Source organism: Populus trichocarpa, chromosome 1, assembly GCF_000002775.5.
Source record: "Populus trichocarpa isolate Nisqually-1 chromosome 1, P.trichocarpa_v4.1, whole genome shotgun sequence".
Classification (NCBI taxonomy): Eukaryota; Viridiplantae; Streptophyta; class Magnoliopsida; order Malpighiales; family Salicaceae; genus Populus; species Populus trichocarpa.
In genome coordinates, this window is record NC_037285.2 from 28,434,439 (window position 1) to 28,462,369 (window position 27,931).

Genomic DNA, 27,931 nt, shown 5'->3' on the forward strand with positions numbered 1-27,931 from the left:
GAAATATGTGAGAACAGTATAAAAAAGATGAAAGAAAAAATATATAAAAAAGAGGACAATATTTGAGCGTATAAATGGCCTAAATGAAGGATACATGGGAAATGATCACCCATGAAAGAACATGGAGTTGTCTTGATTAGAAAATCATGGAAAGTTTGAAACTTGTCATGTGAGAATGGTCAACCTCCAACATACACCTCTCCTCGTCAAAAAGGCGACAATGCCATGAGATTTTAAATTGCTAAATCATCACAGAATAATATAATCCAACTGTTTCATGTCGGTGGAGAGACAGAGTCGCGGTAGCTATTTTGCATAATCACCTGTTTCATTTTTATTGAGTTTGCTCTGTTGTTGACCTGGCTACACCTATAGTAGCTTGTTTTATTCTTGGTGGTCCTAACAAACCCGATGAAAATATATTTGTTTTGGGATATTCAGATTCAAGCACTTGTTTATCCATTCATGGACAAAGCACGTGTCTTGTTATGATTTCTTACAATTTCTGTATTGCACTGCAACTTTGTAATGGGCAATTATAAAGAACGAAGCTCGAATGGAGTTTCTCTTGAACTTGAGGGCCTAGCTGTAGCCTTCATTCCAGAAGTTTGCAATTCATCTGGGAATGTTAGTCGATTTGCATACAGTTGTGTTTCATGAAGAGCAAAGAAGCATTTAACAGAGCCACAAGAGTGGGAGACCCACACTGACTGCATTATGAAGAGTTCCTTGGCAACACACACTTCACCTATCGTCTCTCCTACAAATAACTGCTAACAAAATGATTATCAAATAAATGATTGGTTTTCTCACTGGTTTGCCAAAATCAAGCAAGATATCCTCAGTGCCATGCGCGCAAGTTTCCGAGGGGAATTGAAGCTGCTCATAGCTCAACTGTCTAGAAGCTTCTTCTAACTCCCTTACCTACTTCATTCGGCAAAGATTTCCCTGTTTCTGCCATACCCACAATATTAAACAAGAAACATCCCTCAAAAACTAAATAAAGCATCTTATACGTATTGAAACAGGAAGTTAAACAGAGTATTTACATACAGAGCAAGGAGGAGAGAAGCGTTCAGGTAATGAAAGAGAGTAGTTGAGATGCTTCTTGAGTTGTGGTAAGTTGAGCAGAAGCTCTTGAGTAGAAAGAAGCTGATAGGTAAAGGGGCTATTGCATTTAAGATTTCTATGCTCCTACTTGTCTCCATGGAAATGGAATTTCCTCCAGGTTCTCTTGCATTTTCGGCTTCTTGCTTTGATGGAGCTGTACAAATAACTCCTTCAAGAACAAGAAATAACAGTCTCTCATCTTCTTTTAAGTATCAATTTGATCCTCGAGATTGTTGGACAGGTGGCCTTAGCTCCTTACCTGCTACTGTTTTCTCACAAATAAAGTCAGAAATAGGATTTGACGAAAACAACATGGGGTAATTCTCTTCAAATATCATATATTATAATAAAAAAATCAATTTTATAATTGTCTATTTTATAATTCTTTTTTTTTTTTTTAAAAAAAAGAAATAAAGAAAATGAGAAGGGAAATAGTATTTAGAGTACCGAAGCACATATTTTCTCAAAACCAAGGACAATAGTGTTACTTTTACTCTGTACATAAACGAAAGCAACACCTTACCCTCCCTCTATTTCCCCAATTTAGACGGTCCCTTCGAATTAAAAAAAATAAAAAAAAGGGGCTTAGCAGCCTTAGCTCATTCTCGTATCCTTCTTTCTCTATGAAGCCCCCAAAAGAAACAGAAAATCATCACGATCGATCTTAGTGAAATTCACAAATTGACATCAACGCTCGAAGTAAACCATTCAGGTACTATTTATTCACTTATTTCAGATTTCATCTTTTTTTTTGCCAGATTTGATTTCTAGGGTTTCCGATTCTTTGTTTGAATTGTTTAATTTTTTCCGTTTGAATTATTTTTCTCTCATATCTCCCGTACCTGAATTGAATTCATGTCAGTTTATTAGAGTTAGTGATTGATTGTATCCGTCAAAAGGATTGGGAAAATTCGTTTTTGTATCGATTATAGAATTTCTCAAGTATTTGGGTTTTTTCCATGATTGGGAGTCAGATTATTTTCTTGCAATGAGTGAAAGTTTTTAATCAAAAAAGCTAAGAATCCTTTTTTTTTTTTTAAAAGGATCATAAAGATGCTAAAACAAATATGAGAGTTAAAAAAAATGGGATTTGGGCTTGCAAGTGGTTGAAGTTGAGGGGTTTTAGAAGCGACAGAGTGGTTGGGCAGGTTTGGTCTAGTTTCTGTGGATTGTTAATTTATTGCTAGCAGCTTTGTATGATTAGTAATTTTTAGTCCCAATGGAGTCGCAGAAGATATAGTTTTTGTGAATTAAGGATATGGGTGGATTATCAGTAACATAGTTGTTTATTTTTCCTTTTTGTTTATTATTATTGTGATATTAAGAAACGCAAGATTTACAGTCGCAAAGATCAGGCCTAAAGGTCGCCATGTATGTCTAAATTGCTTGAAAGCTTACTTGTCAGACAGTAACTTCCTGTAAACAACCTGAGGATAATTGGCTCTTTAGCAAATGGAAAAAGGAGCACCGTCCAGTCTGTTTGTTAATGATGGTTCATTCATGGAGAAGTTTAAACAACTTCAGCAAGGGAATGGGAAGGAACAGGAAAAGGATAAGGGGGCTGCAGAAAAGGATTCTAAACCCAAAACAATTGTTTCAGGGTCTGTGACGCCCAAACCTTCTTTTGGTAAAGTAACTATGCAGTTGAAGGCTAACGATGGACGAAAGACCCCACCGACTGCTTCGGGTGGCAAACTTGCTTTCAGCTTGAAACAGAAGTCAAAGCTTATGGCACCTGCGGTTAAGTTGGGTGAAGATGAGGAGGATGAAGATGAAGTTGATGCTGTAAATGCTTCAGGTGATGTGTCGGCAAAGAGGCAGAAGTTGGGTCAATTGGATACCTCTGAACAATCATCGAGACGATTGGATGTTGGTAATTACTACTAATATATATAATCTCTCATCTGGTTGAGTTGAAGTGAAAGCTTATTGTGAATTCTTTGCTGTTTCGACTTCTTGATTGATAGATGACACTTGAGATATTTATCATTTATGAATGTGGCTTTACATTCTGACAAGATGTCTGTTGCAGTGTCAGATATGATCTTAGTTACCACTCTTGCACACACGGCTGTTAGAGTGCTTATGCTTTTACCTATTTCTTTCTAAAGATTCGTATTCTATTCTCTTTTTTGCTCGTAGTTTTTTATGTGTTTGAATTTGTATTGAGGATTTGCATGTATGTCACGAGTATATGTTCCTTTGATCTTCTCATCTGCAAAACAGATGACTAGAGCAAAAGTTTTTTGTAAAATGATTTCCTTTCTCACCCCTTCCCCTTGACACATTTGAAGTGTTTAGTAGCTATCAATCTTCATTAATTCCTAAGGTCTTCATGTTGTTAAAGCTTTTATTTGTATGCATCTCTTCCAACAAGGAGCCTTTAGCTGTGGAATAAAGTTTGCCCCTGTTGTTAAGTAGAGTGTGATTGAAACCACCATCTGGGTATGGCTACTCTGATCTTGACTGGCAAATGAAGAGGACAAATCGTTCTTGAATGTTTCTTGTCTCATGAATGCAGCTTATATCTTAAGTACCAACGAACATTGGTGGAAAGAGATGTTCAATGAAAGATTTGGCATTTGTGGCACGCATGCTACAAGAGTAATTTGCATTCCCTTGTTCATGCTCCTGGTATTAATCAGTTTTATAAGTGATGTGCAGCACCACCTCCCCCAAGTGATCCCACTGTGAAGAATGTTGCAGACAAACTAGCAAGTTTTGTTGCTAAACATGGAAGGCAATTTGAGAATGTTACACGCCAAAAGAATCCTGGAGATACACCATTCAAGTTAGTCATGAGTAACATTAGCTTCATTACACAATGATTTTCCTTTTAGTTCTGATAATATTCTTTTACTTTGCTTCATGTTGCATGTTGGGGTCTTCAATGCTTTATTTATAAGTGGTGTTTGTGTTATTTGCAGATTTTTATTTGATGAGAATTGTGCAGACTTCAAGTACTATGAGTATAGGCTCGCTGAAGAAGAAAAGGCTCTTTCACAGAGCAGGGATTCTCAAATCTCTTCTAGTGGTTAGTACTTTGATTACGATCCTTGTAGCAGTTGTATTCTTTTTGGCTGGGAGCTAAGGCTGTTTGAAGCTTCCATGGCTGCATTTTCGCTGCCCATAAGTCCAGGAACAAACTTCACATGTTGATGTTGACACAAAGTCACTTCTTAAGATTTAAATTTTCTTCATTTATGACTGATAAAAAATGCTCGACATATTAAATTAGTATTGTAACATTGCTCTAGGAGAAGGACGTTATTTGTTTGTTGTCTTGTTGAGGTTCTTTGCTTGTGTTGCTGTGTTTAATTTTCCTTGTTCAAATTTTGTCCATCATAGAATGTAATTTTCATGTCTGTCTGCATAGGTGGTACAAGTACTTCGGCATCTAAATCCACAGGTAGTTATCAGAGCTTGCAGCAGCAGCATTCAAATTACCAAATTCCCGCTTCAGCTCTATACGATGATGCTGAAGAGCTAAAGGGTTCGATGTCAACATCTTCAGGAAGAACTGGTAATAGCACATATCAGTATGCAATGGATATATTTGAAAATTTTGTTTCTATTGATAACCCATGAGAAAAAAATCTGTTCTTTAAGTTCTTTTAACAATAGAAGCTGTTTGAGCACACTGGAGATGTTCGCACTTGGTGAAGGTCAACTGATTGGAGTCTGTAGATTGTATGAAATTAGATAATCCTAATGTTAGTTTATCCAATTCTGTACCCTGCCCAAACCTTTCAGGCTTGGGTCCATCCAAATCCATCAATCTCTCTCTACAATAGAATGCTTACCAAACAGACTTTGTTTCACACTTCTTTTACTGAATTGGCTTCATTATGTTTAAAGCCAATTAATGTTGGATAGTTGGTTTGTGTTCCAACGTTATGTGTCAGATTTTTAAAGAATATATGTATTGGTTGTATATTACAACGAGTGTCTAGAAATTGCTTTGGACTCGCATGATTTTTAGCAGTTGCATTTTTTTATCATGATATTATCATGTAGAGAGGTACAGGTGGCAAGTCAGTACATCACTCCTCTCTTGTGTGCAAATGGATGAATTGTCTAGTTGTGGACTTCCATGTTATGTTGGGAAGCCATCAATCATGTGATGTGTTATGCATAATTGTATCCATATGTTGGATATTGGATTTACTTCTCTTTCATGTTGCAGGTGAATCTAGTGCACCAGCAGGTACAGATCCTATAGCAATGATGGAGTTCTACATGAAGAAGGCTGCTCATGAAGAGAGGAGGAGACAACCTAAACATTCTAAGGATGAGATGCCTCCTCCTGCTTCCCTTCAAGGTTATTATATGCTTTGTGTGCAGAGAAATTGTGGTCTCCAAATGATTTCTTCATATAATCGTCTTATTTTGAAATTTGGTGGCACTGCAGGTCTTTCCAAAAAAGGTCATCACATGGGTGACTACATCCCACCAGTAGAGCTTGAGAAGTTCTTGTCTACTTGTAACGATGCAGCTGCACGAAAGGCTGCTACGGAGGCTGCAGAAAGGGCAAAGATCCAGGCTGATAATGTTGGGCATAAACTCTTGTCCAAAATGGGCTGGAAAGAAGGTCCCCCCCTCCCCTTCTTTTTTTCTCTCTCTCACGCACACATGTGGGTGCCACATGAAAAACTAGTTTTCTCTGAAGTCATAAATCATGAATCAAATAATCCTTTCATGATGGGATATTCACGGTGGTTTCTTTGCATGGCAGGATTGAAATTATCTTCTCTTCTACAAAATAAATAAATTATTCATAGCATGTTTCCTCTAGTTCATTTGGCCTGTGTTAGCTCTTTTTTTACCAGTTCCTGATTTGTACCATGTGTTTTAAAGTGTACTTTAACAGCTACATTTTGCATGATGGGTCTGCTGGGAATTTGGAACCAAGTGTGCTCGTGAGTCTTTATTTTGCCAGTGCCTAATTTGTACCATGTGAATTATCAATAGCATTTTGCATTATGTTTTTTGAAAATCGAGATGGAGTTTAATTATGTGCATGTTTGGCTGTTGAGGCCTTGAGGGAACAATTGTACAGGGAGTTTGGGAAACCTGAGATCTGATGTGAACAATCAGTCAAAGGAATGAAATTGGAGCCTTTATTACTATATTGATAAAGTGTACTTATTCTAATGGCTTACCTTTTTGCATGTTGGTTCAGCAAGGAAATGGGAACAAGGTGTTCTCATGAATACCACTTCTTTTTAACGTGAAAGATTGGAACTAAAGAATTTTGTTCAACTTGATCATTATTTATTGAGGGCCACAAAGCAAGATTATAACTGATCTGCTTGAACCTCCTTAAAATGTCCACAAGTTGCTTGAATTTTGTAAAAGATGGATTATGTAGATTCAGATGCATGGTATACAGATGACTCCAGTTCATTTCTCCTTCTCAATCAACATATGTGGTTTGAGTTGGAATCATTAGTGGTTTTGTTAAATTCCTCGTTTGCAGCATGACTTGGGATGTATTATACTTGAGTGGATTGTAATGATTTCTGAAAACTTAGTTGGACATCTCTATTTATTTAAAACTATTTGTTTTTGCTCTGTAATGTGGAGTGGAAGCCTGAAATAGTGTGTGGCATTCAGGTGAGGGTCTAGGGAGCTCCAGAAATGGTATTTCAAATCCGATCATGGCTGGTGATGTAAAGAAGGATCACTTGGGTGTTGGTGCTCACAATCCTGGGGAGGTGACTGCTGATGATGATATATATGAGCAGTACAAGAAGCGGATGATGCTTGGTTACCGTCACCGGCCGAACCCCCTGGTATTATCCCTTGTTTCTCTTGTTCTCCCTTTTCATGTATTTGATGTTTGTTATTAGTTTAATAAATTAGTCCATTATATCCTCCTTGGAATTGCAAGTTCAATTACTACAAGGCTAGCCTTGTTCTGATGATCTCCCGTTTCCCATTGGCAGAACAACCCTCGAAAAGCATACTACTGAGCAATATTTCATGCAAGCTGTTTGTTTGTAGACTGTCTTTAAGAAATAATCAGGTGTCGAATTGCTTATTATGCTATTGGATTGTACCCTGTGACAGAATGGGAGTTGTCTAGAGTTTGCTATGTGTGGAATCAGTGCTCAAGGATAATTCCTTCACATTCTTTTTCTGCTTTCATTTTATTAGTGGTGCAGTATCGGCAAGGAAACGATCTTCTGCTTTCATTTTAGTTTGCAGTCCTCTTAATATTTCGATCCATGTGCACAAATTAAATTTAATTATTGAAGAATCTAGCTGGCATCGACTATGGCCTGAGGGACAGAATGGTAGACCGATTGCCGTCAACCCATCAAGAAGTGAAATAAAGCACTGCCCTCTGGCTTGCCCAATCTCTGTTTTTATTTTTCCCTGGTAGGCAGGCAAGTTGAGCCCTCTGCACTCCTGGGTTGGTGGGCCTCTTAACTGTGTACATGTTTGGGAGTAAGGTAATTTTTATTTTTGCATGTTTTTTAAAAATGTGTATAAAAAAAATATTAAATTGATGTTTTTTTTTTCTAATGTTTTTCTAATGTGCTGATATTAAATCTAAAAAAAATTATTTTTAAAAAATATCATGATGCACATGACATCTTCATCGTGAATAGTGTCTGGTAGCGGTGGCTACCTCCAATTGGAGGCTGGGTGGTTTGGAGCAAAGCATGCTCCTACGGAAGGGAGGTCCCCTGCATTATACCAGTGTGCATCCATCCATAATTCGAACTAACGATTACTGCAACCAAAAGTGAGGGCAAAGAGCAGTTTCCTCTTCCTTCTATTTTTTTGAGGCAGAGGGCTCTGTTTTCTGGTGGCTTAAGTTACCTTCTAATTTTCTATTTATCATATATATATATATATATATATCAAAACGATTTCTTTTGTTAAATGGCCAATTCACTCTCAATAAATAAGTCCAAAATAACACGTGCAATACAAATTGAAGCAACCGCCAATTAAGGAGATTGGGTTAACGTATGTCTCGATTTTCTCCCGAAGAAAAATACTCGGAAACCTTTTGTTTGTGCTTTTTATCCCATCTTATTGTGCAATCTCCTGTCATATTGAACTGCCGCCTGCGATATTTTCATAAAAAAGAGGCACTAAAAAAGCTTCTTTGAAGTACATGCTGCCCAATTTCCTGTTTCTACTTTGTAGAGTACAGCTAATCATAAACAAAGGCTCTCAAGATTCATCATCACTTTTATTAAAGGAGTTGCCCTTTATCGCCTCATCGTTTGGTGGGCCTCAGAGAGAAAAGGCTTATCTTGGTACCAAGAGGGGAAATAAAAGACAAAAGGCTCTTCCAAGATAGAAGAAATAAAAGAATTTCTCGTTTTCTAAATTATTCTTTACTCCCATCAAGATGGTAGACTCGTCACCAGTGCATTGAATTTGAGAACAAAGTATTTGTTTGATTCCTTTTATTTTTTATTTTTTTTTATCTCGGAGAGAAATCCCAATTAACAAGATCCTACCTTTTTTTTTTTTTATATATATATCAAGAACAGCCACCCCATTTAATAAGGGGGAAGTGCATTTCTTAGGTGCCCCATTCACTTACCCACAAGATGCCACTTTCTAGGTCAGAGTTGGAGAGAACCACACAATTCGTAACGCCTAATAAGGCTCATTTATATCATTTGTGGGAGTATGATTTAAGATATTTGCTTAACAAGAAAAAAAGGGAGAGGATATATATACAAAATTAGCCAAGTTGGGTCAACTGTTAGCTGGGCATTCCGCCCTAAATTTCACAAAAATAAAAATAAAAAAACACGAATTGTTCAATAATGGGTATTTCATGAAATTAGTTGTGTGTTCCTAGGAAGACGGTTGGATGGTCACTTGCTAATTAAGTGGGTCTGTCTCCTATTATTATACAAGATTTTGGATTCAAAGGAAGAGAGGGGGAAGCAGTTCCTCAAAATACATCAATTTCGTTCAAATGCACATGTACATAATCTATTTAAGATTGATTAGGAAGATATTTAGTTTTAGTGAGTGAAAAATTATACTAGAATATCTTAATCATTAAAAAATAAATAATTGATATCGACCCATTAACAGAAGATTAAGACATTACGAGGCAAGTTCTTACTTAACCATGTGCAGCGCTCCAATAAACTGTACTGTGGGAGACGGTTGCAAAATCATAATCTTGTTAAAAAAATAATAATAATAAAAACACTTTAAAACATACCTTGTGAAGTTCTTATCAAATAAAGGGATGATGATGCGGTACGGATATAATGTTCATTGTCGAAGAGTGTGGAATTAATACTACCCAGCTTTCTATTTTTTTTTTTTTTTAAAAATAAATCTTTAGCACATGGCTGAAACTCATTTTCAACAGCAGTGGCCATTTATGGCACTCGACACAATTTACACGGTCCAAAGGTCTATCCAACCCAAAAGGTTCTGACTTTGTCCGCGTAGAGAGGGTGGACATTTTGCAAGTCAACTAGCGCTATAATCTCAACTGAAAAATGTATTTATATATATATATATATATATATATATATATATATATATATATTATCATTATTCATAATAAGCTAGCTAAGCAACACGAGATCAGCACGGAAAATTGATTAAAATCTCCTTAAATTCATGCAAAAATGCTTCCAAAGTTAGCAACCACCCTGGAACCACTTGTGGGCGTGAACTACAGGACATGAACAGCATGGTTTAGGTCAACATTGTCACTCGTTGAAAGGCTACTTTATATTATAATCGGGCTCAAACAAAGAGGGTTTTAATGGTTTTTTGACAAAGATCGATGAAAGAAACCTCGTTATTGTCTTCTTCTCCTTTCTTCCTTGAATCTTTGAATTATGCGACCTACCTTGTACTTGCCGAAAGAGGGTTTTCTATTTAAAACCTGACTTGGTTTTGTTAGTTCACCGATTGGAAGGGTCAATATTCATGTGCAATATGTTCACATGGAAGGAAAACGACATGTCATGCCTTTAAAATACTTTAAAACCACCTCGTCCCAGTACAAAACCATGTCTGCGGAGAAATTTGCATCAACTACAGCTCTAATTAATGGTTGCCCGAAAACCCCCCGAAAACCATGTGTGAAGGCGGTTTTACATAAACCCACTGGTTTGATGTGGGAGGATTCTTCCCTCAAATCCAGGGTATCCAAATTCAAAGTCCCAGCTCGCACCCCAAATTACCTTCACCGATCGCCATCGTTTAATTCTACTATGGCACGTGAATGTTAGACCAAGTTTACTGTTACCCCAACTTTTCACAATTACATCAACATTTGGAGTTTTTTCCCGGTGAAAAACTTATTTTCTAAATTAGCATAATTCAGTGGTTGCATTTGTAGCATAAACACTTGTTAAAGAATAATATAAATCATATCTTGGAATACCATCTAACAACTTAAATTTTTAGATTGAATTGGTTTTTTGATATGATATCAGAGCCTTGATGACCAAGCAGTTACGAGTTCGAATCTCACCATCCCCATTTATTTGATAAAAATTAAATATAAAGTAATATGAACTTGTGCAAGTTTCAAGCCTAAAAGGCTTTCACTTAAAAGGGTGTGTTAGAAAATAATATAAATCATATCTTGAAACCTTACCTAGCAGTTTAAACTTTTAGGTTGAATTGGTTCTTTGACAATACTGATCGGTCGCGTATATACTAAATGGGCTACCTATTGGTCACGCTAATACTACATGTACAACCTATTAAAACACCATACATTCTGAATCTCAATCATTTTAGCTCATTATCTAATAACATAGTCACAAAAACAACAACAATAATTCAAGCCAACATTTCATATAATCATAAAAACATCAACAATAGCCAACAACCAACAAAATCAACTAATTTACATAATAGGTAAATTTATAATTATAAAAATTAATCACAACACCAAAATATTTCATTACAATAAAGAATATCAATTTAATTACAGATTAATTAAATTACTTAGTTAAACATCTAACAAATTAACCTGTTGATGGACCTACACCATCAGAATCACGGGTATGTTGTCGTTGTGCATGACAACACGATTATCCTCCTTTATTGTATTGTCCAAACACTGAGCCTCCCTAACCTCGTCAAGTGAAGAACGGGACAATGGGAACCAAGTATTGAAAGCACCGCGCACAACATTGTCCGTAGCATCACGTCTGACCCTCACATATTAAAAAATTCACCTAATATATTAGAAAAGATTTTATTATTATTTTTAATATACAAATAAGAATCTTATTACATGTTAAAAAACTATTTCATACATACATATCAATCTATTATATTTTGGTACACGAGGCTCATAATTATCAAAATTACATGTCGGCTGACGAGGAGTGTCACATGGGTGTCTTGTCACACGCTCCTATGGTGATGTTATGAATCGTCTTGTTATGTTCTTGTATCAATACATGTAGAGATCTAACTCAATAGGCGGATACAATTTTGTAAATATTCGATCTCTCCTCGCATGCTATAAATTGACATATTGTGCATGAACCACCGATCAATCATCTTTCTTTTTGCCTCAACGATTAACAACATGCATGTTATCAAATGTGTCAACATCATCAAGTATGTGTCGATGCAACCTAAACCGATGCATTACCTGATCAGGACAATACATCTAAACTATGACAAAATAGTGCATAAGGACCACTGTTAGCCATAAATCACTTCCCTCTATGCATAATAGAGATGCGCTTTCAATCAAATTATCAGTGTATGGTGTCCATATCACCTATGAAACCATAACACACACACACACAAACATATTTATAACATTCACAAAATAAAATAAAATAAGAAAATGAATAATTGAGTTCACGTATACCTGGTGAGGCTCATATGAGTCCAACTAATCTCGATATAACTTGTAAACATAGATGGGAAAAAATAAATTCTTTTGTCCTTTTTAATTGGGAGAAGTATATATCTATCCCCCAACAATTTCCCAATCCTTAATTAGGTTCTAAGTAAAAAAAATCCTCAATTAATTGGATCCCCTGTATATTGGATGTTACTGAATTAAAAACCCTATTCCTAAGCATGCGTGATTATGAAACATCATCGGCCAACATTTATTAACCTTTTTATCTATCAAATTTTAGCAGCTAAAGTGTTTAATAAACGAAAACCAATAAATATTTCATGGAAGAAACAAAATTATTATCAACTTTGTACGTCTTTTTTTAGATAAATTAATCAAGAGGCAAAACGGCAAGCCACACCATCTGATACTCCATGCACGTTTCGTATCTCCACAGGCACAGCAGCACACATACAACGACTTGTCTCTCCATGTCATACCAGAGCCGCTTGACCCTTGAGGGAAACATCCCATAACTTCTTAAGCCCTATTGGATAAGATGTCAAAAACCCTAAAATAAACAATAAAGAAGAAGAAGAAAAACATCACATTAAAACTTGTTGGTAAACCCACAAACAGACAATAATACCTATCCAGGGTAGTTTGGTCAACATCATGATTACATGACAGGGAATCTATAGTGGCATTCATGAAATTGTATCAAAAGATGAGTGTAATTATGTAGCAAAAAGGTTCATAAATACACCTTGTGGAGAGACGGGAACATGAATACAAGGGTACACGATTGCTCAACTCCTGCAACTCTCTCTCTCTGAGTCTGTCTTTTGTCTGTTCTTTATTTATGTGTCTCTGCAGAGGTAAAAAGGCTGTGACTTTGGCTAAGACCCAGGAAAAACTGAGGTACTTTCTTGATAGTACTCAAAAGTATTGTTGAATTTGAGCTAAGACTGTACTCTGTATACTACCTGCCTTTCCCCCCCCTCTTAGTGGGTTCTTTTGCCTTGATTCCACTTTCAATGCCTATGAACCTAAATGAAGAAAGATCCTGAGCTGAAGCAAAGCTGGTTTTCTCTTCTTGTCATATTTACATGATACAACATTTAAAAAGCTGCTTCTTTTGGTTCCTGAATTGTATGCTAAGCCAGAGTCGACTAGTTATAGCTGTGTAAATGCAAGCTGTTGGTTATTTTTTTAATGTGAATTTTGTTGCTTTTTTGGTGGGATTTACTTTGAAGGAAAAGCTGATCTTTCTTGGTTTTATATTCTATATTTTGAAGGGCAAGCAACTTTCAAGTTTAAGCCAAGTTAGAGGTCCAAGTACTGCAGCAAGCAAAGCAATTGACAATTTAGAAGTGTTTAAATCTTGTTCAGGTATTTTCTTTACCAACAATTTAATTAAGCTTAGCCAAAAAGAAATCAATTGGCGATTAAATTGATGAAGGATTTATGGTATTGGTGGTATTCAGGGATCCTCAGAAGAAGACATGAGTCTTTTGTATAGCCCTAGTTTCAATTATTCAGATGGAGAATTGAGAAAGAGTCAAGAATTCATGGATTTAAATCTTTATCATTACCATCATCAACAACAACAACAAATCCAGCAAAACTCAGGTCTGAAGAGTTATCGCTCTGCTCCAAGCTCATTCCTTGAGAGCCTTGTGAATGGTACAAGTGGCCATAATGGAGGTAATGGTGGGGTTGGAAGCGAAGATTATCGCTATCTTCGATCTTCAAGTCCTGGAATGGACACCATGTTGAAGAGGCCTATGTCATCATGTAATGGCTCTGGTGATTTCAATTCCCAAAATTTGCAAGAATTTGAGGAGAGGCCAGCAATAAGGCAAGAACAGGAAGATTCAGAAATGGTTTATCGAAGTTTACCAGGGCATAATTTGGTTAAAGGCAATTCAGTGAGTGTTGGGAATTCTCTGGATAGCGCATTCAGTGTTATGAATTCCATGGATTTAGAGAATTCTAAGCAAGCAACAAAGATGAGTACTAGAAATGGATCTAATCTTGCTAGGCAAAACAGCTCTCCAGCTGGAATTTTGTCCAACCATGGCGTTGATAATGGTATGGCTACTTTCTTCTCACTCTCGGTTGAACTTCTGAAATCCTAGTTTGTATTTTTATTTTATTTTTAAAAATCTCTTTATTATATATGGGAAAAACAGTAAGAATATAATGTTTTTATGTTGATTTATTTCTCATCAATTTCTGGGAAAAAAAAATTGCCTAAAAAACATGGCAGTCTGTTAAATAGCGTTTTGTTTTCTCAAGTTGAAATAATGTAAAAGATTAAATTTTTGAAAAAGGAAAATACACTGCCTTTTTCTTCTCATTCTCAGTAATCAAACGTGATGTGGTCTTCCTGGACTGGTTGCACTTTCTTTGGCCGGAAAGCTGAATGAATCTCAAAAGTTTTACTCTATGCAAGGCTGACTTTAGAAATGTTTTCCCATTCCTTTTCTTCTCATTGAATTCCTCACGTTGTCGGAGAAAGAAATGGAAGACAGCGCAGAATTCTGGAACGAAAGTGGTCAATGCAATTGAATGTGTAATTAGCCCTAAATCTTAATTTAATGACAAAATAAGTAGGTCTGCTTTTGATTTGGATATTGACTACGTTTCTTTTTAATCTTTAGTTCAATATCTATGACTAGTTAATTTTCTTATGTTCATCTCTTTAATATTGATTCATTGCTGAATAACTCTCAATGGTTATCAGGCTTTGCTGTAATGAGAAATGCGGGTAGCTTCAGAGCTGGCAATGGCACGAATGGAGAAGCTACTCCATCAACTAGTAGGTTAAGAAGTCACGTGAATTTCTCGTCAGGGCATAGGACTTTGCCTCAGATTGCTGAAATTGGAGAAGAATGTATTGGTGGGAGCAGTCCAGAAGGCGATTTTAGCAAGAGAAAGTACATGTATAACTTCAATAGTGATACTTGGGGTGATGCTTCGAGATTGAAGGATAATGATGGGAACATGTTTTCTGGCCTGAACAGACGGGAAAGTCAGGTATCAATTGCAGCCTGCAGATCAATTGATCTGTAGCTTTTCCTTAGTCTGCTTATGCTCTGTGAAGATGCTAATGGTATTATAATTCTCCATCAGGTTGGGAATTCTGGAAACCGCATGACTGGTTTGACTCATCACTTGAGCTTGCCTAAGACTGTTGCAGAAATGGCTACGGCCGAGAAGTTTTTGGATTTCCAAGGCAATTTTGTTCCGTGTAAGATTCGAGCCAAGAGAGGTTTCGCTACTCACCCACGAAGCATAGCAGAGAGGGTATGTCCCTGATCACAATTACTTGATTGTCATGAAACACTGGCCTTTCCTTGTTGTCTAGGAAACCCAGGAAGCAACTATTCATACCTTCTGTTGGGTGTTTATTTCAGGTAAGAAGAACTCGGATTAGTGAAAGAATGAGAAAATTGCAAGAACTTTTCCCAGACATGGATAAGGTAGTTCTGACTCTAGATATGTAATTCTCACACAGTAATTCAAGTTGGCAATCGAGATTAGATGCTAAACGATTTCCATTTTCTTCTTGGACAGCAAACAAGCACCGCAGATAAGCTAGATTTGTCAATTGAGCTCATCAAAGACCTCCAGAAACAAGTTAAGGTAACATACAAAAGATACTAATCATCATTCAAGCTCTCCTGACCTTCAACTAGCTACCTCTATCTTCCTTTACCAAAAACTCTCTCTTTTTGTGCAGAGTCTCGCGGATACTAAAGCTAAGTGCACGTGTTCAAGTAAACAGAAATAATATTCAAGTACCTCAGCTTGATTTTGTTTCTGTACAGATTGCACTAGGAAAAAGAAAAAAAGAAGAAAAAGCATAGCTCCTTAGTTATCTTCTGTAAAATAATAGGGTATCGGAGATTGTGAACTCTCAAGGATAAGTAGATACACTTTTCACTGCAATATTCTGTACCACTGCTGATCTCATTACACGGTACCGGAAGCAGTGCCCTTTCATAGCTCATCTTCGGATTGTATTTTCCTGTTTGTAGCTTTTGATGTGTTAAGCAAGGTTGTTTATTGCATTGCCTGTCAATTTCTTCCTTCAGTGTACCTAAGATGCAATAGTACAACCTCGTTTGAGCCGGAATCTCTTAAAACAAAACGCTAGCAATTTGGGATAATTTATAGATTTTATTATTTTCTTGCAATTTTATTTTATTTTCATGTTTGGTTTTCATTTTTTTTATTATTTTATTTTAAATTTATCATTTAAAATTAAATTGATTGGATATTGAGTTTTTTACTTTAGTTCAAGTCTGGGTTTTAAGGGTTGTGGTTTTTAAAAATTAACCTTAGTTTAGAGAATTGTTCCGAGTTTGTTTAGTTTTTTATGTTATTAAATTGGGGCTGTTTTTTATATATTTTATTAGTTTAACCAAACTTATTAAATTCAATTGACTCAATGACTTGAGTCTTGAATTTCTTTTACTTATTTGAAAATCCTAGCGTTGCCGTGACTTTTTTTTTTTAAGGTTAAAAAATTTATCCTATTTAAAAGCACTGCGCCGACCATTGATATAGGTTTACTCAAATTATTATTTTTTAATTGTTTTTTCACTTTTTATCTTTAATATTTGGTTTGTTGTAATCAGGCTTTCTATTTTGTTTTATTAGGAGTTACATGGTTTTATCACTATAAACCCACGTTACGGGTTTCGCGAGATAATTATAAAATTCAAGTTTATCTAATGTATCACCGTCTCAATATATTTTTTTTAAAAGAATATACAGTGCTATGTCACCATTTAAGTATTTGAAAAATATTTTAACCAGTTTAATTTGATTAATAGTGTAGCATGAGACCAAAAAAAAAAAAAAAAAACAAATCGTAGTGAACTAAATCGACATGGGAACATTGTTTAGCTTTGATCCACTTACAAAATCCAGACCATTAAATTCAAGATTTTAAAATTAGATAGAACCGATTTAATACTGGCAGGTGCTATGAATTTTAACTCTATGGTCACCCTTGTAATATTTTCATTCTTGATAATTTGATTAAATAATAAGAGATATTTTCAAGACAGCTTGCTCCTCAATCGAAATTAAGTTCTTTTGATAATCTTACATTATAATAAAGTATTTTAAAAATTATTAAGAAACGTGATTTCAATTGAGTTTTCAAACACTGTTATAGCTGTTCACATAAGCTGGAAATGAGTTCCTGGGCTATTTATTTGGGCCTGGGCTCCATCTTTTACCCAAAACAAAAACAAAGACTTTGGACATATCTTGGGCTAATGTTTTTAAATGGGCCTGGTGTTATTTTGTGCTTGTACTGCGATATTTTTGATGAAGGAAAAAACTTAATTATTTGAACTCTATCATGTAGGCTTGGGCTAATTGCCCCCCTTTCCTTTCTTTCGTTTCGCTAGCAAGTTGACCTTCGGCCCTCTCATGACGCTCGAATCCATTTCATTCAATTATACCATTTTTTCTTTTAAAAAAAATATATATATATATATCGTCTTTTATCAATCTAAGGTGGAAAAGTATTAAGAAAAATATCGGCCTCTCTTTGATGAATTTTCCTGTGCATTTATCAATTAACTGTGTTAAGAATAAACGAAGAAAGCATAACTAGATTGTCTGTATCAATTTGAATTTAATTAATAAATAAGTTAAATTTATATATTTAAAATAGAAATTTAATTTATTTTGTTTTCTATATTATCTATCTTCGTTTTATTTTTTTTAAATCTAAATGGATATTTTATGAAAATTATTTTTAAAATCAATTTTATTCTCCTTGAAATAGTAAATTAGATAAGTTAACTTCTAATTTATTTTTGTAATATTTTTAAAAAACCAAAATTCATTTGAAATTTTATTCTTAATACAGTTTCCAAACATGCCGAACGTGAGCTTGTCATCCTTCTTTTAGACATCAACTCAGCAGGGTAATAAAGAATATATATATATATATATAAAAAACAAAGAACTTCTTACGTGCTCAAAATAAAACAAGACCGTTTTGAGTGGGGTCCGACACGCACAAAGTCGTTGGTCTCCTCTCTCTGGGTGTGCAACGTCCAGAAAAAAAAAAAAAAAAAAACAGCGCACTTTCTTCCTTCCTTGTAAAGGAATTATTGTTTATCAATCAAACAAACCCTAACTTTCGTTTGATCTTTCAAATCTCACATCTAAAAACAAGAACGACATTCGATGATTGTTGTTTCCGAATAGGTCGAAAACAACATAAGAGTCTCTCTTGTCGGCTTCGCTCTCTCGATTATCCGATCAAAGTGAAATTGTAGGAATCAAGGACCAGATGTCGTCGAGTTTGCAAGCGACTTACAACCAAAAGATAGATTATGTATTTAAAATAGTGTTAATAGGGGACTCGGCGGTTGGTAAATCGCAGCTATTGGCTCGGTTCGCTAGAAATGAATTCAGTTTGGATTCCAAAGCAACGATCGGTGTTGAGTTCCAAACCAAAACCCTTGTTATTGATCACAAAACTGTCAAAGCTCAGATTTGGGACACTGCTGGTCAAGAAAGGTACTCCTAATTCTCCTTTTTTCGTCTTATTATCACCTTTCTTTCTTCTTGGGGTTTTGATGGTTGTGATCTTTAGTTTGTCATTGATAATAACATGATCAGAATTTTATCTCTGCTATTCCAATTTAACTGTGATTTGTTTTTGGGTATTTATTATTTATTGACTTTTGTATAGTTTGTTTTTTGAGCTGTGAGTCTATTAAGGTTGGGGATTGTTATGGCTTTTCAAGGCAATTGGATCTTGAGTTGTGCATAATAAATGAGTGATTCAGGTAGTGAGAAGAAATGTTTGGTGTTTTCTTAATAGATGCAATCACTTGAACTAATAAGTTTTGTATGTTATGTTGTTTCTTCTGTGCTGAGCGTGTGCAAATAATCTAGTCTGGGACTAATCATCGAGTGCTGCTTGTGTTGAATTAATCAGTGTTGTCTGGACTTATGTGATAGAAAGTATGGTAACCTGTGCCAGGCAAAGTATATGGGATGAGAAAAGAAAACAAATGTGCCCTTAAGCTAGGAGTATTTTTGTTCTCAGATTGCATATAAATGATCGACTCAGTTCCTTAGTGCACGTAATTCTTTAGATGAAGAGATGGTGAGCATTGAGCAATGAATTGGGCCAAACTAAAAAATTTTCTTTTAAGTTATCTTGGAATTTAAGGAGTTTAGAATGATGCGGGACAAGAGGAGTTGTGAAATAAAAAAATCTAGAAAATAAGTTGTGACTGAGGACAGGGAAGCCCTCGGTGATTTTCTTTTCCTATTTCCCTTTTGTTTGTGCATTTTTCTGTGTGGTAAGCTGCTTAGACCTTTAGTTGTTGCATGATTATATTGTCAATTTCTGGTGAAGCAACTTCATGGTCCTGGAAAACATATTACCCAAGGAAGAATTAACTTCGTCTGATGATAGGTTTAATAATCCGACCATGTAGTTGTGGATAATGGGAAGAGTTTGGAGGACTATAGATGCCAAATAATTGAACCTTCAGAATTCTGCTACCTGAAATGACTGTTTTATGGTTATAGAAGTTTTGTAGTGATGCTTTTGCATCTTAAGGGTGTTTTAAAGCACAGGAAGGAGAAAAAAAAAGAAGAAGAAGAAGGAGAATCGGATGTTTTCAGCAATAGGGTCCAATACTTGATGCCATGGTCAAATGCTGGGGCCTGCTATCAGAAGATTGCATGTTAGAGTTTTGATGCTAGCCTCTTAATGCAAAATGTCAAAGAAGCTCTCTCCAAATTTTATCCAGAATGATCAAGCGTCTTTCTCTTAGTAATACGATAATTAATGACACTGGGATTAGTTGTACACAGTTTTGACTCGTCTAAACTAAATGCAGAAACATGATTTATATTGCTTGCTAAAAATTATTGGAAGAGCACAGATGTGCCAGGATACCTTACCAATTATTTGTGTGAGTTCTATATGTACATGCATTGGCACATCGTTTTTTTGTACTATTGAGCAGGTTTCTATGTCACTCCTGCTTCTTTTACTGTGAAAGTCCTGACTTAGGATCTTGTTTTGTACATCTTGATGACAATTTAGGTATCGGGCTGTGACCAGTGCATATTATAGAGGTGCAGTGGGGGCAATGTTGGTGTATGACATAACCAAACGTCAATCGTTTGATCATGTGGCCAAGTGGTTGGAGGAATTGCGGGATCATGCAGATAATAATATTGTTATCATGCTTATAGGCAACAAATCAGACCTGGGAACACTTCGAGCTGTACCTACTGAGGATGCCAAAGAATTTGCTCAGAAGGAAAACCTCTTTTTTATGGAGACATCAGCTCTAGAGGCCACTAATGTTGAATCAGCTTTCCTATCAGTGCTGACCGAGATTTATCGAGTCATCAGCAAGAAGGCCCTCATAGCGAATGAACAAGAATCTGGGGGTAGCTCATCACTTCTGAAGGGAACCAACATTGTCGTTCCTGAACAAGAGCCAGTATCTGGAGGAAGGAGTTTCAGTTGTTGCGGGACATCATAGGATAATTCCCTTTTGTGTTATACCATACAGCTTTTCCCTATTTATAGTTTCAAGTAATTTTCTGTTTATAGGTTCATGTAAGGTTCGTATTTTTACTTGTTTAAAATGACTAACGTTTCTCATCATTTGGCAGCAAATCATTGTGCTGCGCCTTCGGAATTTTGTATATCAAGTAATTCACACACGGAGATTTCCAGTTTGTGTAGCTCAAACTTGAAAAATGTTGTGACATGCATGAAACTACATCGTTGTAACCCATTATGATTACTTACTTGTCTTGTTACTATTAACACTTCAGCTGATACTGGCAGCTAAAACAAAAAGGTTTTTCATTACACAAAAAAAAACATTCCCAATCGAAAACTCACTATGTTCTTCTGCTATTTTTGTTGATAGCACGTTATTATTTCGATTCTTGAATGATTTTTTTTTTAATATTTAGCGTTTGCGGTGGTTGGATGGTGGCGGTCTTGTGAGTTACGTATCAAAGAAAATATTCTCCCCCTTCATTAGATTAAAATATTATCTATCGACTTGACACTATTCAGAAGTTAAATGAAAAAATATTTTTTATTGATTTATCTTTCAGTATTTATATTACACTTAAAAACAAGAGATTTTTTTTTAAATTTTATACAAAACAAATATACCCGTAATTACAAAGAAAGTTTGCGTGGAGGGGATTTTGCGCCCGTGAGAAACACAGGCTAAATCACTTTATAAATACAAGACAAAAGCAGTTCATTTCATTCAGCTCAAAAACACAATATCAAAGGTCAATGTCACGTCACGGGTGCTCTGCAGATCACTTCTCCTTTGAAATGATGGATTATCTTTTAATTGCTTGGACTGTATGCATTTGTTTTTTTCTCTGCCACCAATTGAGAGACTGTTACTTGAGCAGGGAATGTACTGTATGTGCTATTAATTTATTTATTTATTAATACGGATATTCTTACATCAAATTAATAACTATATAAATTTTTAGTGGTTTTGAGGGAATTTTAATTTATAATTCATTAAAAAATAAACTTAAAACCTGGACTAACCCCTCGTGACATTCTTTTTGGACTGCTCCGGTGGTTTCCTGCAAAAGGAATGATATTTCTGTATTTTTGCCATTGCCAAGTCACCACACAGTATCCCTGTACATTACATTATTAGTTCTGGAGGCGTAAAACAAACCCGATGCCAGGCCTCCAACGGCATAGATGGCCCGCAGATTGATTGAAAACCGACAGGTATGACCTTGGGCTAAAAGATTGATTGAAGATGATTTTGCAGTGGTAGATACTAGATCATTTTGTCCGTGGGTTCAACTTTTTTTTTAATGTTGAAAAATATACATTGCCAATATTTTTTCCTAGCAGAAACATTTTTTCCCCAAATGCATAGGGATTGAGATATGGTTATCTTGACAGGTCAAAAAATAACTAAATGATTAATAAAAATATAGTTTAATTTAAAATAAATATTTAAAATGAGATTTTTTTTTATAAATATTGAGATGATAACATATTGGATTGATTCGGGTCAATCCGGGTTAATCTGTCAATATACATGCCAAGTCATGAAACCATGATAATTCTATAAAAAAAATCAAAATAAATTATGAAATCAAATTTTCAATAACCATGATAACCCTATATATATTTGCATGTTGAGCATATAAATTTCTTTATTCATGGACAATTCTAAAAAAATACACTTTTAAAAGCATAAAATTGTGTCTTTAACCCCAATTGATATTGTAATATCTTTAATCACAATTAAAAATAGTTTTGTTGGACCTGAGTTTTTTATTTTTCTTATTCAAGGGTTGCCTCCAATCACAAGTTAGTCAATTTAAATTAAGTTTATTTACATTATTATTGTTTGAATTTTTTTTTTTCATGTTAGAAAAAAATTAATCACTCCTAGCGCGAGCTAAAAAAATAAAAATAAAATCTAGTATCCACTATTTATAGGCATAAGAATTACCACCGTGTGATTAATGTAGGAAGGGCTATATATAGCTAAGAGTGTGAACGTTAAAACGTTATTCATGTAAAATTAAAACGAGAACTTTACAAAATCCAAAAACAGGAGAACTAATGCACGCAGTTAAGTGAATTTATACAGAACTTGAATTTAAATGAAATCTTAATGATTGTAACCATGGTTGTCAAACTCGCGAGTTGACTCGTAAAATCGTACGATTTTACGAATCAACTCAGATATATCGTGTGAAATCGGGTAGAAAACTCGAAAATCAGTAAACTCGGTCAAACTCAGTCAAACTCGGTTAAACTCGGTAAACTCGGTCCGAGTTTACCGAGTTTAACAAAATTATCAAAAACTATGGAATCTTCTCACTGTTCTCAGTCCTCTCCTCTCCATCCCGTTAGTCTCACAAAAATCCCCCCTTTTCCTTTTCCCTTTCCCCAAATCAACCCTAGCAGAAGCAGATCTCACATTCTTTTATTCTCAAATCTTAAACCCAGCAGAAGCCAACGCCTTCCACTCTCTTTCTCTCAAAACCCCCATTTTTTTTCTTTATTTCGTTTGCCTTTGATCTGATTGTCTCCGCCTCTCCGGTCTCCAGTTTCCAGTCTCCACTCCTCTGCTTTGTTTGCTGGATTCTTTCATTAGTGGTCAGGTTTGCTTGCTGGATTCTCTCCTTCTCTATCATGTTTTATTATACAAAAGAGGGCCATCAATCTTATATCATTTTTGGGTGATTTGGCAGTTAAATAATATTGAACTTGCTGTTAATCTTGCAACTGGTGCTGAAAATCTTCCAGGTAAACACATTATTTTTTGTTAATCTTTTCTTCTTCCTCCTCATCCATGGCGATGAAGTGTCTGATATAGAAAAAGACTTGAGTGCCTATCATATTAACATTTGCTCATTTGCTGAATCATAAGATCTTTTCTCTTTTGTAATTTCGCATGCCTTATTAACTGTGCTGACAAGTCTTGTATGTGTATGTATATATATATATATATATATATATATTGCCATATTGGGTTTTTGCAATCTTTGCATGTTTGTGTCCTAATCTGATAGACGGTACCAAAGATGTTGCTTTCAAATGGTTGCTTTCAGTTTCTGGTTTTCATAATTTTAATTGTCCAAGATCCTTTGTAAATATCTAATGGTTTCGGCAAATAATTAAAATGTATAAATGAATCCTCTAAGCTCTAACAGGAGTGATCCCGTGATAGAATTTGAATGAATCCTGAAGCCAACCACTTTGGACAGCTAGGAATTTTAGAGTATCCTGTTAACTATTGGCGAAAACAATGTGGAGATTGCTACAATGCTGCTACATCATATATAGCTCCAAAACCCATCTTTCTTTTTATTGCAATTCCCACCAGAAGGGCAGAGCATGAAATGAATGCTTAATACTGTCCTGAATTTTGGTTGCTTTCTACTGTATTTTTCGAGCCCATGCTTCCTATATTAGCATATCTAAGATGAAGAAACATACTCCACAACTTGTGATTATTGGAATTCATATTATCTTAGTCAAACTGGAGTTTCACGTTGCAAGATCATTGCTTGTTTTGTCAGTGAAGCAAGCTCTACCATTCTCTTTAAAAGCTCTTTTTATTTCTCTAATATTTGCAAAAGGGCAGAGCATGATCTAATGGTCTCTGTATGTGTTGCTTTAGCTTTCGGTATTCCCTGGAAAGTCTGATAAATAATGAGATAAAAGAACAACTTATGACGGCATTGTTGTTTAAAAAATCTAATGAACAAAATTCATATTTATCTCCTGGTAGGCTACATTTTGTTTATAATTTTAAAATAGTTTCATTTTAGTTCATTTAAAAAATCTATTTGCTGCCATGTTGGTTTTTATGTTATATTTTATTCAATTCTCAGCACTATACATCCGAATTGGTGTATATATTAATTCTTGAACCGCTGGATACATGCCGAGGAAGATCAAAGCAATGAGGTCATGTTTAGTTTATATAACACACCAACAAATTATTTGTTTTAAGTTTGTTAATTTTTAGTTAATGAAATTCTATGGACATAATTGTATTGTATTGTATTTTTAAGTTATTTAAATCATGTATGAATTTTTATTTGAATCATGTATTTTAAGTGTTTGGACATTTGTATTGTTTATTAGTTTATTTCACTTTTACTTACGATTTTACGATCCGTTTTTACGATCCGAGTTTGGTTTGCATGTTCCGTGCCGTGTTAAAATCACGATTTTAACAACCTTGATTGTAACATTTAGCTTGCCATTTGTGGCGTCCATGCATGTAATGGTAGATTTATTTATTGGATGAATTCAAAACCCATATCTGTCTTCTACAACAACAAATAAAATAAAATAAAATAAAATAAAATAAAATAAACCAATCCATTCATTTTTCTCATCAAGGAAAAATCTTCAGAAGATTTTGTTTTTTTAACGGATCGGGAGGGAAATAGATTTTTTATTGCATTGCTTGAACACTTAGCTTATACAAGAAACCTCATATATCATACAATATTGTACAAGAGAGAAGGATTCAACGGCGTGCTCTTCACGGTGCGACGTTTGAGACTCCTTCGTTGACTAGAGAGGATCATTATTTAAAAAAAAAAAACAGTTGCTAATAAACAAGCACGTAAGCAAAAGTAATTAAGAACATGCACTTCCAGAGGTAAGGGGAAATAATTCTTCAATTTCTGGCTGTGAACTTAATATGGATGCCATCGCCAAATGAAATGATAGGGGTCCGAGATACGTCTCCTCCCTTGACTTTGGTAAAACTGGCATTAAGAAAGAAAAAACCCAGAGAGTTGGCAAAAAGATCTGTCATAAATTTAACTTCCATGTTGTCACTGTTCAAGTATGAGTAGGAGTACGAGAGTAAGAGAAAAATCAACTCTACCTGTAACTAGTGACCAGGACATGCAGAAAAGTGGACAAGACCAGTTTGCTGTATTCTGCCCCAGCACATTGTCTCGTGCCCCCACCAAATGGCATGAAATTCTTGGAAATAGTAACTTGATCAAGGTCCTATTTAGCATTGCAGAAACAATAAAAAGAAAAATTCAGCAGTTATAAAAGCATGATTCTATTAACGTTATGGTAAATTGAATCTATATTAAGGTTTGACTGGGGAAATGGAGCAGTACCTTCCAGCGCCATGGGTTGAATGTAACTGGGTCCTTGAATGTATCAGGATTTAACTGAATAGCGGGGGTAACAAGCATAACTGTCCAACCAGCTGGGACGGTGTATCCTGGAGATTTCTCAATGAATCAATTGAAATGAATATTTTGGAAAAAGAAAGCGAAGAGATTTCTGAGTTAAGAACTGGCAGCTGCATACCTTTGACCTGGAAATCTTTCAATGCCTTGCGGAATAAACCAGGTGGGATGTTGGAGATTCTAAGTGTTTCATTGACAACCTGTGTATCATAATTAACATCGTGTGATTAAGAATATAAGTCATCTACCACAAAATAATGAAAAACACGGTTTTTATTAAAGACAAGAGGACCATATTAATTTTTAGGAAGCAGTGAATGATTGATCATATTTCATAAGAAGATAACATTGTCTTATTACCGGAAAAAGAAAAAAAAGGAAAAGAGATGTTAATGGAAAGTTGTTATACAAAAGGACAATTTTTTAGAATGTGGAGACTAACCATTTGTGTGAAAGTCATTGATCGGTACTCCTCCCATGTGAGGCGGGAGTTTGGATTTTCCCTTTTCTTCACAATTGCCTCATGCTCAGCCTGATCGATTAAATTACACAATTAGCGCGGGACATTGTTTTGATAGAGAGTGGTGGCATCTTCAAATTGAAAGCTTAAAATTCGATGCTATTAGGGTAAGTATACGTACTCTCAATTCCTCAACTACTCGAGGGTTCTCTGTAAGAAACTTGAATGTAAGAGTTAGGGTGGTTGACATGGATTCAAAGCTGGCAAACAAGATCCCGAACATGAGTTGGGGGATGAAATCCACCGTCAAGAACTTCTTAGTCTTCATATCATCAATGGCTTGATCAAGAAAATCTCCCCGACGCTTTGATGGGCCGTTGAGCCTCTCCATCAGTGTATCCTTGAGCAACTTCAACATCTTCTCTCGTTCCTGAATCAATAGAAAGGTATGTTATTGAATGGTCATTCCTGAGCAGTGATTACCAAATATGAGCAAATCTCAAGGTTCAGGGACTCTTCCGTTTACCTGCATGCACTTGTGGAACGAAGTGCCAGGAATATTCAAAGGCAAGGAGATGAAACTGTTCAAGATCTTTGTGTAATTCTTACTGAGCGTCTCTTTTGAGTTCTCGGCATCATAACCAAATATTTTGTTTGCAGTAAAATTGAAAACCATCTACAGCAAGAAAAGGCAGGTTAGGGTTAAGAAGACACGTGAGAAAATGTTCATCAATACCAGTGTATCAAGCACTGAAAATAAATAGTGCACTCACGACAGAGATAACTTGTTTGACGTCAACAGGTCCCTGAGAAGCCCACTTTGCCAAGGTGGTGTGAAGCATGTCTTCGATTTTAGGAAGCAGTGATTCTTTAAGGCTTTCAACACCAAAGTGGTTCACAGTTATGCTTCTCAAGTATTTGTGAACTGCACCGATTGCGTTCACCCTCGTTTCACCCTCAAGATTGAAAAATTTGGCAAAGGAATCCAAATACCATAGCTCAACCAAAGTTCCTTCGTGTTGCAAGATGTACTTGTTCATTTCATAGTCAGTGGACACAATGATTGGCCTTCCAACCAAGCTGGTTTTAAAGATCGGTCCATACCTGAAACAGGGAGATCAATATGAATATGTTAGTAGGGAATAAAGCAGGCAAGTATATATGATTTAATTATGAAATAAGATGCTCTGTTTTTTTTCTCTCTCGCAAACTATGGTAGCCAGCATATTACTTTTGCATCCTTTTCTTGACGAATGGATGAAGGTCTAGAGATTTTCCAGGACTGATGAACTGGAGAGTTTCTCCAATGAGGGGCCAGCCCATGGAACCTGGAGGGAGAACTCCTTCAATTTTTGGGCTTCTCCATTTGAAAATCATATGAGTATAGTATATCACCACCAATGCTACAACAACCAATCCAATTGCCCACATCTTTTTGCTTGATCTTTCTCTCCCTCTTGAGCTAAAGGATGTAAGCAAGAGAATGAAAGATAAGAGAGAATGTTAATGAAGAGGTGGATGAAGAATGGTGCGACTACAAAGCATTATATACAACTCCAGCTACGTGGTAACAGCATCTCCAAGTCAAATACTATTTAGAAAAGCCAAGTTGGAATATAGTTTTTAATAGAATAGATATAGTTTTTTTTTTTTTGTTTGTTTATGTATATTCCAATGAGAAAAAGATATTTACAAAAACTTAATATATTTTAATCTATTTAATACACAATTATTTTAATAATCTAATATGACTTTGTTGGCCTGACGGGTCT

At 35.5% G+C, this 27,931-nt stretch overlaps 4 protein-coding genes and 2 long non-coding RNA genes across 16 annotated transcripts; 4 read left to right on the forward strand and 2 right to left on the reverse strand.

Moving 5' to 3' along the window:
* The first annotated feature begins 1,612 nt into the window (after nt 1-1,612).
* Nucleotides 1,613-7,312, forward strand: LOC7463861 (SURP and G-patch domain-containing protein 1-like protein). 9 transcript variants are annotated; one of them, XM_024582735.2, is made up of 9 exons: nt 1,613-1,822; nt 2,436-2,983; nt 3,775-3,901; nt 4,038-4,144; nt 4,487-4,633; nt 5,297-5,431; nt 5,522-5,701; nt 6,727-6,905; nt 7,059-7,312. In XM_024582735.2, the coding sequence occupies exons 2-9, from the start codon at nt 2,563-2,565 to the stop codon at nt 7,083-7,085; spliced, it is 1,323 nt and encodes a 440-aa protein (XP_024438503.1). In that variant the 5' UTR covers nt 1,613-1,822; nt 2,436-2,562; the 3' UTR covers nt 7,086-7,312. The 9 variants fall into 9 exon arrangements, with proteins under 9 accessions (XP_024438503.1, XP_052308764.1, XP_052308769.1 ...); XM_024582742.2 differs by having other exon boundaries at nt 1,631-1,822; nt 2,504-2,983; XM_006369578.3 differs by having other exon boundaries at nt 1,631-1,822; nt 2,516-2,983.
* A 4,865-nt stretch (nt 7,313-12,177) lies between these two features.
* LOC127905309 (uncharacterized) lies at nt 12,178-12,820 on the reverse strand. The gene is made up of 2 exons (XR_008059207.1): nt 12,702-12,820; nt 12,178-12,506 (listed from the first exon to the last, which is right to left on the reverse strand). It is a non-coding gene; the product is annotated as an uncharacterized LOC127905309 (long non-coding RNA).
* On the forward strand, nt 12,697-16,140 carry LOC7480095 (transcription factor bHLH130). 2 transcript variants are annotated; one of them, XM_002298410.4, is made up of 8 exons: nt 12,697-12,856; nt 13,234-13,327; nt 13,423-14,029; nt 14,685-14,977; nt 15,074-15,247; nt 15,358-15,423; nt 15,518-15,586; nt 15,684-16,140. In XM_002298410.4, the coding sequence occupies exons 3-8, from the start codon at nt 13,441-13,443 to the stop codon at nt 15,732-15,734; spliced, it is 1,242 nt and encodes a 413-aa protein (XP_002298446.1). In that variant the 5' UTR covers nt 12,697-12,856; nt 13,234-13,327; nt 13,423-13,440; the 3' UTR covers nt 15,735-16,140. The 2 variants fall into 2 exon arrangements, with proteins under 2 accessions (XP_002298446.1, XP_024441264.1); XM_024585496.2 differs by lacking the exon at nt 12,697-12,856 and adding an exon at nt 12,909-13,121.
* A 1,816-nt stretch (nt 16,141-17,956) lies between these two features.
* LOC7480096 (ras-related protein RABA4d) lies at nt 17,957-20,695 on the forward strand. 2 transcript variants are annotated; one of them, XR_002977842.2, is made up of 3 exons: nt 17,957-18,493; nt 20,043-20,543; nt 20,624-20,695. XR_002977842.2 is itself a non-coding variant. In XM_002298411.4 (2 exons), exons 1-2 carry the CDS (start codon nt 18,264-18,266, stop codon nt 20,488-20,490), a joined length of 678 nt encoding a protein of 225 aa, XP_002298447.1. In that variant the 5' UTR covers nt 17,958-18,263; the 3' UTR covers nt 20,491-20,695. The 2 variants fall into 2 exon arrangements, 1 of the variants encoding a protein (XP_002298447.1); XM_002298411.4 differs by having other exon boundaries at nt 17,958-18,493; nt 20,043-20,695.
* Nucleotides 20,696-22,819: 2,124 nt separating this feature from the next.
* LOC112328021 (uncharacterized) lies at nt 22,820-24,616 on the forward strand. Its single transcript, XR_002982589.2, has 3 exons — nt 22,820-23,128; nt 23,219-23,273; nt 24,365-24,616. It is a non-coding gene; the product is annotated as an uncharacterized LOC112328021 (long non-coding RNA).
* A 465-nt stretch (nt 24,617-25,081) lies between these two features.
* On the reverse strand, nt 25,082-27,687 carry LOC18095115 (cucurbitadienol 11-hydroxylase). Its single transcript, XM_006369580.3, has 9 exons — nt 27,391-27,687; nt 26,933-27,263; nt 26,686-26,835; nt 26,341-26,589; nt 26,142-26,231; nt 25,821-25,899; nt 25,625-25,731; nt 25,378-25,505; nt 25,082-25,255 (listed from the first exon to the last, which is right to left on the reverse strand). The coding sequence occupies exons 1-9, from the start codon at nt 27,588-27,590 to the stop codon at nt 25,165-25,167; spliced, it is 1,425 nt and encodes a 474-aa protein (XP_006369642.1). The 5' UTR covers nt 27,591-27,687; the 3' UTR covers nt 25,082-25,164.
* Between the last annotated feature and the right edge of the window lie 244 nt (nt 27,688-27,931).

Excerpts from the sequence above, each read along its gene's own strand:
- LOC7463861 (XM_052452804.1), top strand. The coding sequence starts at position 2,563 with ATGGAAAAAGGAGCACCGTCCAGTCTGTTTGTTAATGATGGTTCATTC. Across the intron at positions 2,984-3,774 it reads ATCGAGACGATTGGATGTTG|CACCACCTCCCCCAAGTGAT; the intron begins GTAATTACTACT and ends AGTGATGTGCAG. Across the intron at positions 5,432-5,521 it reads TCCTCCTGCTTCCCTTCAAG|GTCTTTCCAAAAAAGGTCAT; the intron begins GTTATTATATGC and ends GTGGCACTGCAG.
- LOC7480096 (XM_002298411.4), top strand. The coding sequence starts at position 18,264 with ATGTCGTCGAGTTTGCAAGCGACTTACAACCAAAAGATAGATTATGTA. Across the intron at positions 18,494-20,042 it reads GACACTGCTGGTCAAGAAAG|GTATCGGGCTGTGACCAGTG; the intron begins GTACTCCTAATT and ends ATGACAATTTAG.
- LOC18095115 (XM_006369580.3), bottom strand. The coding sequence starts at position 27,590 with ATGTGGGCAATTGGATTGGTTGTTGTAGCATTGGTGGTGATATACTAT. Across the intron at positions 26,836-26,932 it reads TCAAACAAGTTATCTCTGTC|ATGGTTTTCAATTTTACTGC; the intron begins GTGAGTGCACTA and ends TTCTTGCTGTAG. Across the intron at positions 26,590-26,685 it reads CGTTCCACAAGTGCATGCAG|GAACGAGAGAAGATGTTGAA; the intron begins GTAAACGGAAGA and ends CTATTGATTCAG.
- LOC7480095 (XM_002298410.4), top strand. The coding sequence starts at position 13,441 with ATGAGTCTTTTGTATAGCCCTAGTTTCAATTATTCAGATGGAGAATTG. Across the intron at positions 15,248-15,357 it reads CACGAAGCATAGCAGAGAGG|GTAAGAAGAACTCGGATTAG; the intron begins GTATGTCCCTGA and ends TGTTTATTTCAG. Across the intron at positions 15,587-15,683 it reads ACCTCCAGAAACAAGTTAAG|AGTCTCGCGGATACTAAAGC; the intron begins GTAACATACAAA and ends CTTTTTGTGCAG.